This window comes from Mus pahari, chromosome 2 (assembly GCF_900095145.1).
Source record: "Mus pahari chromosome 2, PAHARI_EIJ_v1.1, whole genome shotgun sequence".
NCBI classification, from domain to species: Eukaryota; Metazoa; Chordata; class Mammalia; order Rodentia; family Muridae; genus Mus; species Mus pahari.
The window spans coordinates 131,810,789-131,833,721 of NC_034591.1; the positions used below are offsets into that span (position 1 = coordinate 131,810,789).

At 37.6% G+C, this 22,933-nt stretch overlaps 1 protein-coding gene across 2 annotated transcripts in view; it reads right to left on the reverse strand.

Moving 5' to 3' along the window:
* Positions 1-18,440, reverse strand: part of Tmcc1 (transmembrane and coiled-coil domain family 1) — a 114,089-nt gene extending 95,649 nt beyond the window's left edge. Inside the window, exons 1-2 of one of the 2 annotated variants that reach the window (XM_029535636.1) lie at positions 17,988-18,440; positions 15,767-16,453 (exon numbers count right to left, since the gene is read on the reverse strand). In XM_029535636.1, the coding sequence (XP_029391496.1) occupies positions 15,767-16,330 (564 nt within the window). In that variant the 5' untranslated portion in view covers positions 16,331-16,453; positions 17,988-18,440. Of the gene's footprint in view, positions 1-15,766; positions 16,458-17,987 lie in introns of both variants that reach the window. The other variant, XM_021190649.2, reaches the window with a different exon arrangement.
* Between the last annotated feature and the right edge of the window lie 4,493 nt (positions 18,441-22,933).

The window sequence follows — 22,933 nt, forward strand, 5'->3', positions numbered from 1 at the left end:
TGTCAGAGTCCTTTAAAGCTAATTATGGTAGGGGTGCACACCGTTAATCCAAGCACCTGGGAGGCAGAGGTAGACAGATTTCTGTGAGTCTGAGGCCAGCCTGGTTTACACAGTGAGTTTCAGGACAGCCAGCTAGAACTTATGTACAGAGACCCTGTTTAAAATTTAAAAAAAAAAAAAAAAAGGAAGAAAGAAAAAAAAAGGAAGAAAGAAAGAAAGAAAAGAAAGCGGAAAAAGAAAAAAAGAAAGAAAAGACTTTTTTCCTTAAGTGGAAAGTAATGGACTAAACATAGGACTGCTCAGATTATCTCAATTATTACTAATATTGATTAGTGAAAGGTATAAACTGGTAAAGCAAAGCAGACTGGAAAGGAGATAGCAACAGACAAGAGAAGTCAACGATGAAATCAATGTACACAGTGAAACAATAAACCCTGCTTCCGCTTTTTTGAGTCAGACAGATACTTAGTGGGATGGCAGATGCTACAGTGGAAAACAACAACAAGCCAGCCAACTGTACCCAAACTACTGTCCTGTGTTGAGGACTGGGAGCACCCGAGGCTGCTTTAGAAGCAGGGCTCATTCAAATGGTTAAACATACCAACTCAATATTTTAGTACACACTAAGTCTAATGGTCAGGGCTCTGCTATGTAATGAGACTGAATCAACCAACCAGAAGGATTCTAGACTGACTCTAATCCTGCTGAGGGCTAAAGTAAGGAGAATGGAATTGAACCACAAACTGAGAATTTCAATGTCTCTCCTGGTCTTCTAGAACACAAGCATCCAGGCCCATCATAGCAGCCACTCAAACACAAAGGGGAAGGGTTAAATGAAGAAAAAAAAAAACCAAGTAAAGAAAGGACCTGTAGATGATAAAACTCAAGGGTCTGAAAACAAAACAAACAAAAAACTGGTCTAATTATGCCATAACAAAATCTACTATCATACAGATCCTCACCAAAAATACACCATCTAATGGATCTCTCAAGTGTGAGGAGAAAACCATGATTGACTAGATATTTGAGGCAGGTTTCAAACATTGGAAGACTAAAACATGGGTTAGAAGGGAAGACATACACATTACAGGAAGCAAAAGAAAATATTCCCAAAGACAAAAGAAAACAAATTTATAAAATAAGAATATATTGCTTTAAAAATAAAGTCAGGATGGGCAATAGGGTGTACACCTTTAATCCCAGCACTTGGGAGGTAGAGGCAGGNGGATTTCTGAGTTCAAGGCCAGTCTGGTCTACAAAGTGAGTGCCAGGACAGCCAGGACTATACAGAGAAACTCTTGTCTCAAACAAACAAACAAACAAACAAAAAATGAAATGATAACAGCAGCATAGGCAAAACTCTTTAGATAAATTCCAGAACAAAGTTAAACAAATTTATCTAAACAAAGGGGGGAGTGAGTCAAGGAAATTCTGATTTTAATTTCTGAAACTCTGTAGAGACTTAATTTTCTTTTTTAGTATTTTGTAGTGATAAAATATTAATGAAAATACATTTTCCCTGAAGTCAGATGTGCAGCAGAAATACCTGTATGTGAGCATTCTGAAATCTAGAGAACAATAAATAAGCCTGTGGAAATTCTTTCACAGAAAATAAAATAAAAACAATCTATTCACATACAGACTGCTTTATATTCCTAGTTTGACAAGCAAAAGAGATTTTTTGTTTGTTTGTTTTTTGGCTTTTCAAGACAGGGTTTTTCTGTGTAGCCCTGGCTGTCCTTGAACTCAGAAATCCTCCTGCCTTTGCCTCCCAAGTGCTGGGATTAAAGGCATATACCGCCACTGCCTGGTCGCAAAAAAGAATTTTTAACTAATTAGTTTCAATAACTCTCTGAAGCACTGCGGTGCACATGCAAACAAGCTTTAACATTCAGCCTCTACTTGTCCCTGTGGCCAACCTGCACCACTGGTCTTAGGGTCACAGTTCAGTTTTCTTCTGTCAAAGCTTTTTAGAACTTCATCTGACTCTTCAAATGGTATTAGAATAATATAGAACTGTGGCGCCATATACACTGAATGATACAAGATACAAACTAAAACGAAGAAAAAAAAAACCAGTGTGTAAATCTTAAAGGAAAGAGATAAAGACAGTGTTTACAGAAAAAAGAATGCTTAAACCACTCATAATTACACAAGTATAATGACTTTTGATCTTTTCCTCTGAATCGCACTAACTTTTATAAGGATTTTTTTTTTTGGGGGGGGTTGAAGGTGTTTCCAAAAGTAACTTAATTTTTTTCTTATTTAATTTTCTTCCACTAAAGCAGTAAAAAAAAAAAATTACTCAAAAAATTTACTTGGACACACTAGATGTGAGTCTTATATCTAAATTTGATAACTAATCTACTGTATTGGTTTTATTTAATGAGATATACAAGCTACAAATCCTTGTAACAATAAGAACAAATCAAAGTTGTTATGAATTTGTTTGCCAATCTACAAATCTCTTCTGTGGTGCAGCAAATCCACTGGCATAAAAAGCATGGGCAAAATACAAAGACTCACATATTGTCAGCAGCATGCAGATCCAAAGCAGGTGACACTGTGACCTACATTCTCCTTAGCTCTAATCGGCTCAGAAAAAACCTTTATTCCCAGGCTCATAAAGCCAACCTCCTGACAATAGGAAACAGTACTTGTGCTCTTCTACATGACAAGAAACTTAATCAAGTTCAGAGGACACCTTATACTTCTAAAACAATCTATTAATCTAATGAGTTTATGAAATCTAAGGAAAATGGAAGATGGAAGAGCATTGTATTATGGAGAAATGTTTTGTTACAGACAGTCAAACTGACATAACAAACCCATGTACACACCCATTTCTTGTGCTTTGTATCACCACAAAAAGAGAACAGCTCCATGGAGCAGGCTATGATTTCAATATGAAATGTTTCCTACAGACCTGTGCTTGGAATGTTTACTGCCTAGTTAATGGAATATTATAAAAGACTGTGGGAAACTTTAGGAGATGGGATATAGCTGAAGGAGACAGGCCATAGAGAACAAGCCTTTGAAGTATATTATAACCCTGAACTCCTCCTATCAACTTATACTTTCAGTTTCCTATATAAAAAGCTCTTTTGCCACATGCTCCTGCAGTCATGACACTCTGCCTATGCGTACAAGGCAAAGCAAACATGGACTGACCACTGCAAAACTGTGAGCCCAAGTCTATCCTTTTCCCCTTTAGTTGTTTTTGTTAAGTTTTTTTTTTTTTTCAGCAGTGAGAAAAGTAACTTATTTGGACTAGGAAACTTGGATATTTCAGTCTAGAAGAACATACAGTTGTAAGCTGATAAACTGGCTCATCGGATAAAGGTCCTTACCACCAAACATGACCATTTGACTTCAATAGTAGGAGCCCATAGTGGAAGGAAAGAAATGACACCTGCAAGTTGTTCTATCCTATGCTATAAAAAGGTTGTTTCAACATCTATTTGCATAGTAGTCTTACAAATTATGTGGGTTTTTAAAAAATTAATAAACCACGTGAGCTCTAAAGAGTTATGCATGTTCTAATAGGTTTTCATTTAACTGAAGTTCTAGAAATCATACCCTCAGATGCATGTAGAGAAGGTGGGAATGATTTTCTGTTAGAGTAATACATTTATCCAACAAAGCAGTGGCTTTGTTGGTTTGTATATCTTTGGCTCAGGGAGTGACAGATTAAGAGGTGTGGCCTTGTTGGAGTAGGTGTGTCACTTTGGGTGTGGGCTTTAAGACCCTAATCCTAGCTGCCTGGAAGTGAGTCTTCTACTAGCAGCCTTCAGATGAAGATGTAGAAGTCTTAACTCTGCCTGTACCATGCCTGCCTAGATGCTGTCATTCTCCCACCTTGATGATAATGGACTGAACCTCTGAACCTATAAGCCAGCCCCAATGAAATGTCTTTTATAAGACTTGCCTTGGTCATGGTGTCTATTCACAGCAGTAAAACCCTAAGAGAGGAGTTGATACAGCAGTAGTTTATTATCAAATGTAAGTGGTATATACATGATAGGGCCTGAGTAGGTCCTGAAGGTACAAGCAAGTTTCATAAAGAAGTTGCTCAAATCCCTATGGTTTATACTCCTGCTACAATGTCATCTGCTGCCAAGCGTGAGCCTATAGTCTCATGATGTGTTTCCTATGATTGGCTGATTGAAGAAGAGAAGACTAGAACCTGGTTTACCGATGGCTCTTCACATTATGCAGGCACTACTCAGAAGTGGACAGTTGAAGCGTTACAACCCCTTTCTGGGACAATCCTGAAAGATACAGGTGAAGGAAAATCTTCATAGTGGGCAGAACTTCAGGCAGTATACATGGTATTACAGTTTGTTTGGAGGGAGAACTGGCCAGATGTATGACTGTTCACTGACTCATGGGCTGTAGNCAATGGATTGGCTGGATGGTCAGGGACTTGGAAAGATCACGATTGAAAAATTGATGAGAAGGACATCTGGGGAAAAAAGTATGTGGATAGATCTCTACAAAAGGGTAAAGGATGTGTAGATATTTTTGTCCTATACAAATGCTCACCAAAAGATGTCTTAAGTTGAGGAGGAGTTCAATAATCAAGTGGATAAGACGATCCATTCTGTGGACAGTCAGCCTTTTTCCCCAGCCATCCCTGTCATTGCTCAATGGGCACATGAACAAAGTGGCCATGGTGGCAGAAATGGGGGTTATGATTGGGTTCAACAACACGAACTTCCACTCACCAAGGCTGACCTGGCTACAGCTGCTGCTGAATTCCAGATCTGCCAACAGGAGAAACTAACACTGAGCCCCAGATATGGCACCATTCCTCGAGGTGACCAGCCAGCAACCTGGTGGCAAGTTAATTACATTGGACCACTTCCTATGTGGAAAGGACAATGTTTTGTTCTTACTTCAGTAGATACTTATTCTGGTTATGGATTTGCTTTTCTTGCATGTGATGCTTCTACCAAAACCACCATCTGTGGACTTACAAAATCCCTTATCCATTGTCCTGGTATTCCACATAGTATTGCTTCTGACCAAGGAACTCATTTCACAGCCAGAAAAGTGCAACAGTGGGTCCATGATCATGGAACCCACTGGCCTTACCATGTATGTTCCTTCCCTACCATCCTGAAGCAGCTGGTCTGACAGAAAGATGGAATGGCCTTTTGAAGGCACAGCTATGGCCAGGTCTACAGAGTGAGTTCCAGGACAGCCAGGGTTATATAGAGAAACCCTGTCTCGAAAAACCAAAACAAGAACACTCTGCTTGAAGCCACAGTTACAGCACTAATTAGGTAGCAGCAGCAATGGGGGACTGGGGCAGAGTTCTTCAGAAGGCAGTATATGCTTTGAATCAGCATTCAATATAAAGTACAGTTTCTCCCATAGCCAGGATCCATGGGTCCAGGAATCAAGGTGTGGAAAAGGGAATAGTTCCACTCACTATCACTCCTAGTGACCCTCTAGGAAAATCTTTGCTTCCTGTCCCCTCAACCCTAGGTTCTGCTTGCCTAGAAGTTTTGGTTCCAGAAAGGGGAGTGCTCTTACCAGCAGCCACAACAAACATTCTATTGAGCTAGAAGCTCAGACTTCCCCCTGGGCATTTTGGGCTTCTATGTCCTTAAACCAACAGGATAAGAAAGGAATATCAGTGTTAGGAGGGGTGATAGATCCAGATTACCATGGGGAAATTGGACTGCCTCTCCACAACGGAGGTAAGCAGGATGATGTCTGGAGTGCAGGAGATCCCTTAGGATGTCTCTTAGTACTACCATGTCCTGTGATTAAAGTCCATGGGAAACTACAACAGCCTAATCCAAGCAGGATGACAAAGGACACAGACCCATCAGGAATGAAGGTATGGGTCACTCCTCCAGGAAAAGAACCAAGATCTGCTGAGGTACATGCAGAGGGTGGAGAAAATACAGAATGGGTAGTAGAGGAAGGTAGTTCTAAATACCATCTAAGGCCACGTGACCAATTGTAGAAATGAGGATTTTAAAGTAATATAAATGCTTCTGTTTTATTTTGTTAAGGACACATTTGTACAGTATAAGCACATAAGCACAAAAAGTACTTTCTTCTAATTTCTTTACCATTAATCGGTATTTATGTTGAGATACTAAAAGAATGTTTCCAAAGGACACTGCCCCATTGTAAATTTACAAATGCATTTATGATTGTACAAGGAATAGTTATGTTAAGCGTATTCATGACCTTGTTATTGTTGCATGTGGACATGAGATATTATTTGTGTCAGGTTGCCCTACAAGGGGTAGATTGTAATGGCTATTCTTGGTTGTCAACTTGATTATATCTGGAATGAACTACAATCCAGAATTGGAGGGCTCACCTGTGATCCAGATATTGAATCTGGAAGACACAAGTTTCTGACCTGGATCTTAGCATGGAGAACTTGAGGCACAGTGACTACGAAAAGCTTAGGCCCAGGCAAGGTAGTACATACCTTTAACCCCAGGAAACTAAGGTAAGGAGATCTGTGAATTCAAGGTCAGCCTAGGACAAAACAAGTTCCAGATCCAGGTGTGGCAGTATACACCTTTAATCTGGGCCATACCTTCTGCTGGAGACCTACATAAGGACATAGGAGAAGGTACACCTGCTTGTGTTTACTTGCCAACACATCTGTTGGAATCTATTTCCCACTCTCAGTTGGGGTACATTGTTGGGGTAGTTGGACTACAGACTGTAAGTCATCACAACAAATTCTCTTAATATATAGAGACATTCCATAAGTTCTGTGACTCTTGAGAAACCTGACTAATACAGAGACTATGAAGAAATACTGCTCATGGCTTGCTTAACACACTTTTTTATACATGCCAGGACCATCAGCCTAGGAGTGACACTGTACAAAATTGGCTGGACCCTCCAATAATTATCAATCAGTAATTAATTAAATTCACCACAAGCTTGCCCACAGGCCAATCTGGTAGAAGCATTTATTCAATTGAGGTTCTCTCTTCTAAAAATGACTAGCATGTGGTAAGTTTACATAAAATTAGCCAGTACAATCTTAATCTTACAGGTAGAATTCTATGTATGATGTTTAATTCTCAAAAGAGAGAGATAAAAGTCTTATCTCTATAGACTGAAATTCACTTCCTAATTCAAATATCTCTAAAACTTTTATGCTTAGTTACAAATTATACACATAACGTTTTCTTGTACATATCTACCATATAACAAAAACTGAAGTATAAAGGGTGAAGGCTTAAAAAATCATGGAAGTTGTGGTGTTCCGCCCCCCCCCATCCCATTGATTATATATTGCAGTGCAGTTGGTTGAGTATTTAGACCAAGATATAAAGAATAAAAACAAATCAGCTAACAATAGTCTATTTTCTACATATACGCATTGTTTGAGGGGAAGCAGTAGTGGCTTTCTGGCAATTTCACTGTGACTTTTTGATTGTAGATAGAAGAACAAATTGGAAACAGTTTTCCATTTTATCTAAGTTTCTTTTTATAAACTATCATGTCTCAAACCTTATGTCAGTTACTTAAGCTCAATATTTTACTTCTTTGTTGTTTTAGGAAAATTAGTTTGTAGTTCATTTAATTTTTTGCCAATATACTTCTTTTTAAGATCTTCCATAGCTTCTGAACTTAGAACATACTGTCTACTCTAGATGCATAATAAAAACCAGTCAATATTAAACTATTTGTGCTATGGAAAAAGCAGCAAGAACTTATCCACTGTCTACTAGCACTCTGGTCATGAAGAAGTTTGAATTTTCCCTAACTCCTAATTAACTCATTAAAAAATTTTTTTTTAGATTTATTTATTCTGCTTAGCCTACATATACATCTGTATATCAAGAGTATGACTAATTCCATGTGGAGATAATAAGATAGTGGTGGATTCCCTGGAATTGGAGCTTTAGATGGTTGTGAGCTGCCATGTAGATGCTAGGAACCAATCCTAGATTCCCCTGTGTTACACATTTCTTCTAGGCACCGCTAACAGTTACCTAGCAACAGCCATGGCTTGTAATAAAAAGACTGTTTGGCCTCCCTTGCTCTCTCTCTGATCCCTTTCTCTTTCTCTGGCCTCCGTCTCTCGCCTCTCTTGTCCTTTCCCCCTTCTCTCTCCATGTATTCATGGCAGGCCAATTCCTCCTCCCGCCTCCTTCTCCCTGTCCTTCTCTGTCCCCTCTCTTTTTCTGCCTGTACAACCACTTCCCATGCTCCAAAATAAACTTCATTTTATATTAAACCTGTTGTGCAGCTGGTACCTTAGAGGGGGATACCTCAGCATGGGCCTGCAAAGGAACTCCCTCCCTGCTGCATCATCCCATGTTTTATAGAAGTTACTACTCTGCATCAGCAGTAAGTGCTCCTAACTCCTAAGTCACATCTCCAGGCCCTATTTACATAATTTTAAGAGAGGCTATGGGCAGGTAAACAACCTTACAAAAGAATATACCAACTATATCAGGAAAAGCTTGATCATTGAATAGCCTGTTAAAAGTCAATATTGTCAAGGCATATTAATAAGATTACATAGGTAAGGATTTTGCCTTCATTGCCCTTTTAAGTATAACTCTGAAATGTTGTATTGTGGCATGAGATTTCCATAATGAATTCTCCACACCCACCCATACTCACAATGCATGAATACCTTCACAAACACTGCTTATTTAGCTGGTCATCGCATTAAATAAGATATATTTTAGACATTCTAAATAACCCTTTGTTAATTTATTTAGAAATATAAGCATATACAACATCACTACTCAAATTTAATTACAGTATTAAAAGTAACTCTATAGCTAGAGACTTAAGCCTCTGCTGCAAACCTCACAACCCACATGAAGCCACCCATGTGGTGGGTGCCAGCGCTCTCCAGGAGAGACTGGGTGTGGGCAGGGACAGGAGACTGTAGAGATACTTTCCAAGTTTTACCTATACACAAAGCAAGAGGCACACATTAATATAAAAATGTGCAGTAATTATGACTTTTTAAATGTCAAGGTTCAAAAGTGAAATCTTATCTGCTTAAATTGACCAATGGGATCAAAGGTCATGATGATGTAACAACCAAGTAAAATTTTAACACAATATCTGTCAATTTCTGAAATACACACTTTGCTAAGTTCACTTTTGTGCCAACTTGCCAAAGCTGTCTGTTTTTCTTAAGAAGTTATGGTGTGATCACTAAGGAAAACAATTTATTCTAGAGACTGTCTCATATTTAATGTCTGAACATGGTCTGTCTCTTTAAGTGAGGCCTTGCCAGTGTTCTAGATAGATAATAAGAATGGTGATCTCCTTGGGAAACTAATTTTCCTTCTAGCTTTTAAAACTCAAGGTTATGACAAAGGACCAAGGTCCTGTGAACAGAAACCACACTCATGTTAAATAGAGGTCCCGTTATCATAAAGCATAGGACTACTTTTTAAGATAAAGGATAATAGGTTAAATCTACTTTTGTTTGTTTTCATGCAAGGTCTCGCTATAGAAGCTGAGCCAACTTCCAACTTGGATCCTCTTGCCTAGCCTCCCCAGTGCTGGAATTGATTATAAGCAAACACTACTACAAATGGTTCAAAACTTAAAGAATGGACACCAATTTGCTTTATATTAATCTTCATCATAAAACTTGCTGTTTCTGAACATAAGAAACATAATCCAGATTTGAAAGACAAACATATAACAAATCTACCTATGATGCTAAACTTTGCACAATTCATTCATTTCTTTCATATTTTCCAATTTACTGGAATGAAAGTTTCTCAGGTATATCCTAAAGATTCTTTAGGTTTCATTGATATCCACTCTCATGTCTTCCTTTTCATTTATCTAAGTCAGTAACACCTTTTTCTTTTACTTCCAATCAAACAACCACATTAAAGACTGACTTTTTAAGAAAAGGATAGATTTAGTTTGATTTTACATATGACTGTTCTGACTGCATGTATTTCTGTGTGACTCACTTGCATTGTGCTCTTAAAGGGCAGAAGATGGAGTCAGATCTCCTGGAACAGGAGTGACAGGTGGTTGTGACCCATCAAGTGGGTGCTGGAAACCTGAGTCCCCTGCAAAAGCAAGTGCTCTTAACTGCTGAGTCATCTCTCTAGTTCTTTAAACAAAGTCTTCTGGGACCACCATCTACACAGTGAACAGCAAGCTTCTCAGTGATTTCCCGACTCACCACAGTAACAACTGCAATTACAAATGCGCCCTACCACAGCTGGCTTTCTGTGTGGGTTCTGGAATCTGAACTCAAGTTGTCCGGCTTGTACAGCCAAGTGCTTCTGCCCACTGAGCCAACTCCCTGACCTCACCACATTCACATTACATTATTTTAAATTTGTCTGCGAAGGATGTAACTACACACTCCAGCTCTAAGGGTTAAAGACTAACAATCCCAAAGTTACTTGACTTGGTGATCAAAGTTGTAAGAGACCAAAATTATGTTTTCATTTTAAATTTATGGCCACTTTTTTAGTCGGTATTATTAACTGTGTATAAAACATTCCCTTGTAGGTATCAACTCAAATAAAATTAAATATACAGAACATAGAGATCTTTGCAAGAGTTTATAAAAACTACACAGCATTTTTCCAATGTTAATTGGGAAAATAAATAGTACTTCCTTAAGGTTTCTAAGCAAATCTTATTGCTTAAAATTCCTTACCTTTTCCCATTTCAATTGTCAAATTCTACATCTTCTACATTCTTTGTTCCACAGGTATAGTGATCAAGTCAATTCAATTTAAAAGAGCATATGCCCCATTCCTAAATCTCATTCCCTAGTTCTCATCTTCTCCTCCTGTATTGGCCTAGGACCCCACCTAGTGGACAGCAACAGGAATTACCCTTTCTACTTTTTCCCTGCACAAAACACTGGTTTACTAGATGTGTTTATTGGTTAACTGATACTACTTAGGCAATTTCTTTAACACATATTGTTTGGCTTTGAACCCTGGGACAAGAGACTGAGGTGCATATTTTACATATCAAAGCAGACCTGGCCTCCAGGTTCTCCCTGCCCCCAAACCTGAACTTTCTAGCCCAGGGGCTGGGGCTGTCTTTTCCTCAGCAGCTCTTCCCTATATAATCCAGACATTTTGGGTCCCTCCCACCCCACACATCTCCTTCTCCCTCTCTCTGTGCAGTGCCATTTCTCTCTTTCTCTTCCCTCTCCCCACTTCTCCCCCTGGTGACTTTCCTGGATCAGTCCTTAGGGCCAGTAAACTGGACAACCTGAAAGAAACTTCTCAATAAACTTGCATTTAATATAATGTGGCTTGAACTGGCTCATTACACTGGCAAAGAAATAACTTATCACATATATCTCCCTCAAAACACTTACTGTTTATATTTCAGTTACAGCCAAGCTACTATAATATTGTATATAATATAGTACACTACTATATTATAGTAGTGAATCCCAAAGAGTACCCAACTACAGCCTAATAAAGATAGTACTTAATTTTGTCTCTAAAAGGGAAAATAGAATAGAGAATTCTAAAACAAAATAGTGAATTCTCAACCTCAATAGCAAGGAACAATGACTTCAAATTTTTTTCTTTAGAAGATCCAAGATTTGCATTGACCTTTTCATGTCCCTCTAAGTTTGTTCTTTCTCAGAATTTATGGCAAAATTTGATTTATTTCTATTTTATAAAAGTAGCAGTGTGTAAAGAACATATTCTTGTTGCACTTACTATGTAATTACACTGTAGCACACAGCACAGGGTACAGACAACATTCTAACAAGATATTGGAAGAATGGCTTTTTGGCCTACATTGGCAATCTTTGTATATACCATTTTTTTCTAACTTAAATTTAGAGTGGCTTTACTCATAGGAACAATTGTGTTTCATGACTGTCACCTCACAGCTAAGCTCTCTGAAACCTTAGCTAGATTTTCTCCTGTGTTATTCCATTATGAATAAAACTAGTAAAAAAAAACCCTCTTATATTTTCAAAATTTACTTGTAACAGTTTTTTATTATAATACTAGTATATCATTTCCTCCTTCTAATCCCCCCCATATCCCCCCTTTACTCTCAAATTCATGGTTAATTATTTATACTAATTATATATATTACATACACATTTGTTCCTAAATACAGAAACACAACCTGCTCATATTATGCTACCTATGATATTATTATGCTGTCTATGATATCAGGGATAACTACTTGGTATTAAATAACCAATCAGGTGGGCTCTTCCAATTTATAACTACATGCTAAATATTTGTTCTTATATTTACAGATAGATTTAGTTCTCACTCCTCATTAAAGAAACACATTTTTGTAAGAGACAAATTATTACAGAAAACTACAACCAATCAAAACATAGAGAACAAGAGATCACAGTGTGACCAATACAAATTACATCTGTAATAGAATTCCTGTACCTAAGGCTTAGGGATCATAACAGAATAGGAGGTAGAAAGATTGTAAAGTGCAGAGAAGCTATAAGTTTGCTCAAACTCTCCTAGAAATGTCAGAGAAGCTACAGACCCATGAAGTTTTATCAAACAAGACGTGAACACCACCAATGGACATACTAACATAGAAGGGATCTCAACCCTACACGACTATGGGCAGCCAGGAAATACTAAGAAAAGGAAAATTTATCTTCCTCAAGGAAGAATCTCTCTAATTATTTTCAACATGCAAGTCCCTTTCAGAAAAATCTTAGTACTTCTCTATTTCCAATCACATTATCAAATTAATTTAGCTTCCCACTCACGTTGCTTAGATCTTTTTCCTAAGCTAAAAATTTAAAATTTAGTTATGTACATTATCTTTTCTCTATTTCTCCTGAATCTCTGCTTACTCTATGTGAGATATAAAGAATTAACTTACATAGTCCTAGCTTTCCAGGGAGCAACGAAGTATCTGTGCTGCTTTTGGGCCTCTTAGCTAAGATTAAATCTTAAAATGAAGTCTTTGTTATAAGAAAAGATTGGGTGATGAAGAGATCCAACATAGATCTTGGGGCTCTACATATATATTCAAAAGGATTTGATCTATTGGTAGTATTGACACTTTTTTGAAGTTCGAGAGTTAGCACTTTGAATCTTTATAAGCTTATCTGTGGCCACAGCCATGTCTGTTCTAAGATATTTCTGGTAGAGGGACTGGAGGGATTGCTCGGTGGGTAGAGGATATTTCCTGTGCAACCTTGAGGACCTGAGTTCAAACCCCCAACTCTAGAACCCAGATTGGGTGTGGGCATATGTGCATGTAAACTCCATATATAGAGCCCAAAAGCATTTTCTGTGTGTTCATAGGTAAGGATCAGAGAATTATCAAAAATACTGTGGAAGAACTATAAATGCAAATTATTAAAATTGAGCCAATTTTATAAAACAGACAATTTTTTTAAAAAAAAATCCAAGGGTCTAAAATAAAACCACCTGAATTTTCATAAATAAATGCCATTTGCTAATATTTTATTATAAAATAACTTATACTCATTATATATACATTTTATAAATTACAGAAAGAAAAACTATGACATTCTTGTACACAGAATACAGTAGCTAGAAAACATACTCATCTAAGGCTGGGTGTGGTGTCAGACACCTTTAATCTCAGGAAGCAGAGGCAGGTGGACCTCTGTGAGTTCAAGGATAGCCTGCTCTACAGTGAGTTCCAGGCCAGTCAGGGCTACATAGTGAGATCTGTCTCAAATAAATAAATAAATAAATAAATAAGATTGCACAGTGAGATCTGTCTCAAATAAATAAATAAATAAGAAAGATTACTTAAGCTCTGAAACTTTCTGGTTGTGAAACAAGTTAGTTATGAAACTATGAGAATACTTAACTTCCTATATTTCTGCTGTCTCATCAACAACAATGAAAAAACAAGCTATCAAAGCCAAGTATAAGGCTGTTTGAACATCAAAGAGAAAATTACATGTGTTTAAACATACTTCCTGCAATATTATAAGCAAATAAATGAATAGCAGCTATTATTTTGAATGTCATTACATACCATAAGGTCCACTCCTAACTCTTAACTTCAAGTATTATTTTTAAGACAACTATATTGTAATGTATTTTCATATTCTCTAATATATAAAATGATGAATAAACTATACTATTACAGCAAGGTACGTCACAGTATTATACAATCAGTAAAAATTTATAGTGAAATTGTGATATAGAAAAATCACAGAGTTACAGTTTAAAAAACTCATTATTGAATGAGTTTCTGGTTTTACTTTAAAAGTTAATAATTCTGAGAAAAAAAAGGCTTTTAATTTTCCTCAATTGTTTTTCAAACCCAAGTACTATATTAAAAAAACAAATACTACTAAAATGTTGGCAAGAGCTACTTTTATTCTTCTTTTCCTTTCTATATTTTCAAAGTTTTCTACACTGAGCACATTTCTTTAGAATTCAAAACATTTAGTTTTTAAATTTTAAGTACGGAGCACTTTTGAGAAAAATTGCTTTTGTGAACTCATTTAAAGATGATCCTCTAACTGATATGAACTGACCAATTAATTCTGTCCATCTGTATTACAGACATATGTGGAGATAAGACTACTAATTTCATACATTGGTAACAAATAGTTTGAGTATGTTAAAAAGGTTTTTCAATAGGGAAAAATTGATCCCAGTAAACAAAAAGGGAAAACAGAACCTCCAGGCTGAGTAGTTGAGTTGTTAAAGTGCTTGCCAAGAATATACAAGGGCCTGGGTTTAATCCACAGCACTGGATCAACTGGATAGGGTAATACAGGGTTAAAATCCTACCACTTGGGTTGAGTGGTAGTGGTGCATGCTTTAATCTCAACACTCCAGAGGCAGAGGCATGTAGATTTCTGAGTTTGAGGTCAGCCTGGACTACAGAGTGAGTTCCAGGACAGCCAGAGCTACATAGACAAAACCCTGTCCTGAAAAACAAACAAACAACCCCCCCACCCAACCCCTCTACCAAAACAAACAAACAAACAAACAAAAAACAAAACAAAAAACCAAAAACCTAGGACTTGGGAAGTAAAAGCAGGAGGATTAGAACTTCAAAGTTGTCCTCTGCTACACAGTAAGTTTGAGGCTAGCTTGAACTACAAGAGATATGTCCACCATGAGATGACTCAGTGGGTATTTATTGCCAAGCTTTGACCTGAGTTCAATTCCTGGACAGAAGGAGAGCATAAATACCTGCCAGTTCTTTTCTGGCATATACACACTCTCTGTGATATGCCCCTCCACACAAACAAACAAACATGAAAAACAAAAATGCAGAACCTCCAATGAACAACATCCCATGATTGTTCTAACCATATTCAATCTCTATCATCATGTCAAAGACATATTTTGCAAATTGGTACAAATAAAACTGAATTCTTTTCTTTTCTTTTCTGTTTCTTTTCCTTTTCTCTTTCTCTCTCTTTCCCCCTTCCCTTCTCATTCTCTCTCTCTCTCTCTCTCTCTCTCTCTCTCTCTCTCTCTCTCTCTCTCTCTCTCTCTCTCTCTCTCTCTCTCTCTCTCTCTCTCTCTCTCTCTCTCTTTCTTTCTTTTTGAGACATAGTCTCACACTGTACACACGGGCCTAAAAGATATTTGGTCTCAAACCTACTACACAGCCAATTCTTGATCCTTCCCCTTCCAAGCACTGGAATTATAAGTGCGTAGCACAAGACCCATTTTATAAAAGTTTTGAAAATCTAAGTAAAATACTACTTTAAAAACCAGATTGGTCATTTGTCATATGTGTGCATGTGCACGCCTGTCAAAACAGCAAGTTAACAGAAATCTAACAGACTTACCCGTTCTGCAGTTGCCTCCTCTCCAGGTACACACACACCAGCAGCACAAGCTATTTCCATCACAGAAGAGCTGGTAGGAGCATCAGTTGTGGATGAAGACCTGGGTCGACCTGACTGTATTACAGCTGCCACCTCTTGGCCAGATTTCCTGTTGATTTGGGGACTTCCCTTTGGGGCTTCTGATTTGCCCCGCCTACTATGCAAGCTTGTCCCTCTCTTCATCTTGGGTGGCACTCGGATCTGCTGGAGTACACGATTCAGAGCTGTGGGATGGGTGGAGACACCATCAATCTCAGCACATGCGTTCTGACTGTCCAGATCCACTTCAGGCTCTGGATCTGTCTGAATCTGCTGCACATCGTGTGGAGACACTGATGACCTCCTGCGCTGGTGCTGGAAGAGATGCTTCAAGCCTTGGCCAATCACATTAATGTTCTCCAGAGCATTGTGGGTCATTTTAGATAACTTTTGTTCTGATTCTGTCTGCCTCCTGGCTTCTGCATCTTGGGATTTGCCTCCAGGATCAGGGTCCTCAAATAACTGTTCACTGCCGGAAGGCTCCATCAGTAAGCTTAATAAGCTTATTTGCAAACTCAAAAAATTTTAAACACACCGAGACTGTCAAATTAGGTAGGCATTTGCTTCAAGAGTGACTATGCATGCAGCTGAGAGATGGAGGCTTCATGCCTACCTAATGTTAAAAAAAAGGAAGGAAAAAGAAAAAAAAAACAACCTTGTATCATATATCCATGCAGAAATATAGAAACACTACAGTTAAAAGAAAACAACAACAACAAAAAAAAACATGCAGCCAGCCAAACAGTATTATAATTAAGCAATCTTTAATCAGAAGATTAAAAGATAATTTTTCAGATAATGGTTATGTTATTTTCTAAAATAAAAAGCCCAGAACAAGGACACAGAAAATGAAAATAACATTTTTTTTTAAAAGATCCCTTACAAGTTTCAATATAAAGGATACTAAAGGGCCATCTTGGAATCGACTCTCTATTAGCAGTTGGCAGGACAACTAGTTACTGCTTAGAAAATCAAGAGAACAGGTCATGTAAGTTTAGTCATTCTAAGGCAATTAAAATTTTTTTTTTAAATAATCATGACTGAGTATCAACATGCTGAAACTCAGCAAATTCAGAGAAGAGTAAGAGATAAATATCCCAATCTACATGGATTTTAGTAAAAATTTGAAACCTTTTTGCTATCATCCATCTATATTCATCAAGCTCAATGGTAATTAGAGGTGACAGGTTTGTTCTTCTGGGAGGCCAAAACAAAGAAAATCTTGTAAATTAAATTCTTGCTGAAGCATAAATAAATAAATAAATAAATAAATAAAGCAAAAAAACCAAAAACCCTTTTTGGCCCCAATAAATGAGTAGTTCAGACAGGTCACTCTTCAGAGAACAGAGTTTTGCTCAATACCAACTGTCAAAAGGGAGGTAGTGTGTGTGTGTGTGTGTGTGTGTGTGTGTGTGTGTGTGTGTGTGTGTGTATACCTGTAATTCTAGCTCTCAGGAGGCTAACACAGGAAGATGGAGAGTTTAAGGTCAATCTAGACTAAATACACAGCAAGTTCTACTCCTGTCAGGGCTATACAGTGTCACTGTTTAAAAAAAAGAACAACAAGAAAACAGAAAAGAGATTCTTTCTCTCAATAGTATTCTTGACAGAAGATTCTTATCTATATAAACTCAAAAACAAAAATGTAGAACAGTAACTAGGTGCAATCAAACAACAGAGAAAAATGAAAGGTTAAAGGCCAAATAGCTGCCACAAGCCAGTATTAAACACAGGAAAAGGAAGCTGAAGCTAAGAGCATCATGGTTACTAAAATCACATGCAGAGGGAAGGGGTGGATGGACTGCGATCAGATCTCTTTTTTAATAAAGTGTTTTATTTTTATTGAGTTTGTGCAAATATATAAAATTGTAGAAATGCATAGAAGCTACTATAAAGGACAAAACATGATGTAGGAGGTTTTTGCGTATTTTCTCTCAATTTTTGTTATTGTTTAGAAGACTTTAAAATTCCCTACATTACAACGAGTACCCTGAACAATCTGCCATTGCTAGTTAAGCACGGTAAGTTCCTGTTCTGTGGTATGGGTCCTGCTGCCACCAAGTGGCAAGACAAAGCATAAATGAGTCCACTGTCAACATGGGCTAAACATATGCTGAGGGACAGGAAACACAAATCCACTCACAATTCCAGGTGACTATTTTCAGGACTTTTCACCATAGGACATGGACACTGGCACTGCGCTCCACGGTCCCCATTCTTTCAAACCTATTTCCTTATCTGCTGACTCTTCATGACTCAAAAGGACAGAGTGACAGGGTTAAAAATGCTCATCTCTCACCAGTACTTTTCTACTTTCTAAACAACAAACATATGTTTCTTCATTTCAGAAGGAGGCAACTGAAAGCAGCTGTTTGAGTGGGGAAGCTCCCTGTCCTTCACTCCTACCCCTTTCCTAATTCTACATTTGCATTGGTTTGTTAGTCTCCCTTTGGGACCACAGAGAGAAAAAAAACTCTTATTGGCTAAGATTTAGTGCAGTTTTCTGGGACATTCTATCGGCTAATTATCCTGACCTTCCCTCGTAAGTTTGCCTCACAAACTAAATTACTGAATTGTATTAATCTTAGGCTAAAAGGATGTGTGACCAACAAACCAGCACGGGTGACAGTGTACATCTGTCAAACAATTCTCATACTGGGCTGCTGAGATTGAGAATATGGGAGGATGTCAAAGTAAGGCCGACAGGAGGTAGTTTGTGATTTTCCTCATTTTATACTATATTAGCAACACTGTACAACTGATCTGGTTACTGTTATAAGTAAACTAAAGCCTGTTTGCCCCATCAGATTAAAAGATACTGTGAATAAAAGAATGTTCTAAAGTAACTAAGAAACTAAATGAACTACTACTACTTATCTCGCACATTAAGTATAGGAATTGACTACTCAGCATACCTTTCTTTGGGCAGAATGGAGAACTAACCAACTGACCATCTGTCTGCTTCCTATCTAAAAACTTGGAGAATATAGTACATTTCAAATGTCAGTTAACTTCATGTGAGATTTCACTAGTATTTGTACATTGGTTTTTTTTTGTTTGTTTGTTTGTTTTTTTAAAGCCGAAATGATTGACTACAAAGAGATGCTGCCATCCCTAGGGAAGGCTCTTAGGCATAACTATAAAGATGAGAGAATGTATCTCAAAATTTCTAACAGCAAGACTTATCTTAATTACACTACTTAGCACAGGCTTATGGAGCATGCAGTCCTAAATACACTCAAGCTAAGTTTTGATCAGTAAGTTGTGATTTCCTACTTCTGATAGATGTAACCTGGCAAGTGGAACAGCTATTATTTACTACACATAGAACATGGTCAAAATTGTGAAGGCTCCTCCAATCTGTGTACAGAAAATCTCGATCAAGGTATGTAAACTAAGTATAAAAACAAAATAACCAAAGACAATAATCCTGTCATAACCACAAATGCTGATGGTAAGAATGTCAGCACTCAGGAAACTCAGTAATCTCAAAACATTTTTGAATGCTCTGCCATCTTCTTCTCTAAAATAGTAGTCCTGGATAGTAGCTTTTAATTAGTTTATGAAAAGAGTCAAAATTACATTTATATTCCTGGCTTTACATATACAAGAAGCTAACTATACTCTGATAAGAAAGGAATTTGGCTTTTCTTTTGTTCATTATCTTTAAAGTATCACATTCTTACAGTAAATGGGAAAAGGAAAAGAGCAAAATGACATGACAGAAGAGAGATGAAATATGGAGAAAAGAGTAAGAAGCAGCCATGAACACACCAGACATTTCTGGTCATTTCAGTCAATTCTTAGAATTTCCCACAATCCATTGCTCTACCACAGTTTTGCTTAGCACACAATACTTGGTGCTAAGAAAATAATAACAAGTTGCTTTGAATTAATATTAGAAATAAAGTAGAAAATTGCTTTGTAAAATTTAACAAATATTTAAAAGGGTCCTCCACAAAGCCATTCTAATTTATATATAAATTATTTTTTTCTATTCCTTTCTCTTGCCAACTTTTTCGTTTTGTACATGGTAGCCAAAAGCTTTTGGCATTGAGTTATTTTCATTCATAGGTCATGAAAACTTGGATACTTGCCTTCATTGCTCTCCCTCAAGCACGTCCTGGGGGCACTGATGTCCTTTTAGGAGAAGCTGAAAAGCAAGCATAAGAACGAAATGAAACTTAGCTGGGAGCTCACCTTTTACAGATAAACAAGAAAAGGTTGAATGCACAGAAAATATTACAATTTTATGTTCTACCAGTAGGAAGGGATAGAATCATATTTTTAGTTTTTATCAGCATCTTCTAATTTTTAAAAAGTAAAACAAAAATTGTAATCAAGAAAGGATACTTTGTTAAAAAAAAAAATTAACAACACTAAAAGAAGAAAAAAAAAAAAAAGCCAAGTGTAATGGTATACACCTTTCTTTACTCCTGGTAGTCTACAGGCAGAAACTGCCAATTTCTGGCCAATCCAGTCTACATGGCAAGTCCTAGGTCAGCCAGAGCCTCACAATGAGTGGGTGGGTGGAGGGTGTCACAGGTTACAAGTAACTATTTTAATATGATCGTACTGAATAACAAACATACTGTATCAGCTGTAGCCTTGAACTAACATGAAAATTTTAAAGATGCATAGGAAAACACAATTTCATAAACATTTTTTCAAGTACTTTCTGTCACAAACATCTGTAAGCTTTCATTAAAGGCAATTCTAAAGTCAGGCATAGTGGCCTAACACTTAGGACTCTAGCACTTACTAAGATCACAAACTGAGCTGGCCTGGGACACCTAACAAACTCCAGGCCAGCCTAGAATACACGGAGAGAGCCTATCTCAAAAACTGGGAGTGTAGAGAAAGGAAGGAAAAGGGGAGCAAATTATAAAATCTATTTACTATGTTCAACTGAGAATTGAAATGCATCAAATTGAAAATTCCCTGGAAAACTAGCTTCTAATAGCCATCACTATAGACAATTTTTCTAGAGAAGCATCATAGAAATATGTTATGTACTCAACGTTATAGAGGCCAAATTCAATTTTACTCTCAGGGAACTCACATAAAACAGAAAACAAGATTCATAAAACTGCACAAAGCAATAGATTGAGAGCTAAACTAGAAACAGAAGAGACAGTTCATTTGGTAAGGCATGAAAACCAGAACCCACATAAAAAGCCAGGTGTAAGGGCTGGAGAGATGGCTCAGAAGAGCAGTGTCTGCATACTGCTCTTCCAGAGATCCTGAGTTCAATTCTCAGAAACCAAATGGTGGCTCATAAGCATTTATGAAATCTGGTGCCCTCTTCTGGCCTGCAGACATACATGCAGGTAAAACACTTATATATAATAAATAAATCTATAAATAAAACAAAACAAGAAAACCCAAAGTTATTCCAAAAGAAAAAAAAGTCAGGTATGATACATCTACATCCCAGCACCATTAGGGAGGTAAAGACAGGTGGGTCCCTGAGGCTTGCTAGCCAGGCAAGTTGGTGAGTAACAGACCAGTGAGAGAGCCTGTCTCAAAAAAAGTGGATGGCACCTAGACTCCTAGCCTCTGATCTCCATAGCACATGCACCCATACCCACAGGAACATGAACATGTATGTACATGTGCTCAAGAGTGTATGTCTTCACAGAGTGTTTTCAACACACACACACACACACACACACACACACACACACACACACACACACGGAGGAGGAGGAGNAGGAGGAGGAGGAGGAGGAGGAGGAGAGAGATTATAATCACCAGATGTGGTGGCACACACCCTTAAAACCAGCACTGGGAAGGCAGAGGCAGGGGGATCTCTGTGAGTTTGAGGCCAGCATGGTATACAGAGTGAGTTCCAGGACAGAAAGGGCTGTTATACAAAGAAATGCTGTCTTGAAAAACAAAAATATTCCATAATCAGCCACCAAACGCAAACACTATTGCATATGCCTGCAAGATTTTGCTGAAAGGACCCTGATATAGTTGTCTCCTGTGAGGCTATGCCAGTGTCTGGCAAATACAGAAGTGGATGCTCACAGTCATCTATTGGATGGAACATAGGGCCCCCAATGGAGGAGCTAGAGAAATTACCCAAGGAGCTGAAAGGGTCTGCAACTCTATAGGTGGAACAACAATATGAACTAACCAGTACCCCCAGAGTTCGTGTCTCTAGCTGCATATGTAGCAGAAGATGGCCTAGTCGGTCATCATTGGGAAGAGAGGCCCCTACGTCTTGTAAACTTTATATGCCCCAGTACAAGGGAATGCCAGGGCCAAGAAGTGGGAGTGAGTGGGTAGGGGAGCAGGGTGGAGGGAGGGTATAGGGGACTTTTGGGATAGCATTTGAAATGTAAATGAAGAAAATATCTAATAAAAATTTAAAACATAAAAGAAAAATGAAAATATTACAGTGACCATTAGAAATCAGGTCTCAATAAATATTTCTTCCATTAAAATGCATCTGTCAAACATTTGCCACAGCAACAGAGTGACCAGTACACATGGTAGACAAAATATTTAATATCCAACTATTATCTTCTTCTTGATCCCTTTGCATAAAGTTCTCAGTAAACATCCTATTATGACCATTGTTTTTTGTCAGTTTTATTTACAGTGTTGAAATTCTTCCCTTTCAGTAAAAATTTAAAAATTAGTTTCTTCTACTCCTTGTAGTTTTTCGCTCTTTTAATGTATGCTTAGTTTAACCTGAATAATCACCTGGCTTAGCATGGTTTATACAAGATAAGTAACACAGGAAAAATAAAGTTTATAGTTGTAAACTCCTGGGTTAGGCTGAGGAAATTTTAAGGAAATACTTAAAAAAAAAAAAAAAAACCTAGCATGATCCATTAATCTTTTATGGCCAAAGGAATAGCTATACCACAATCTACTACCAAAGAGTCAGAAAACTGCTAGTTAACGCTACCATTAAAACTAAATGTGTACAGTATTTTAAATACATAGACTATTTCATTCTTGAATGAGGAATGGGTGACTAGTTATTCCATTAGCCCAGCAAGAGATCCACTACATTGGTACAAAAGGAAAACAGAATTTAAACATAAAAATCATCAAAAGGGGAGAAAGGAAGAT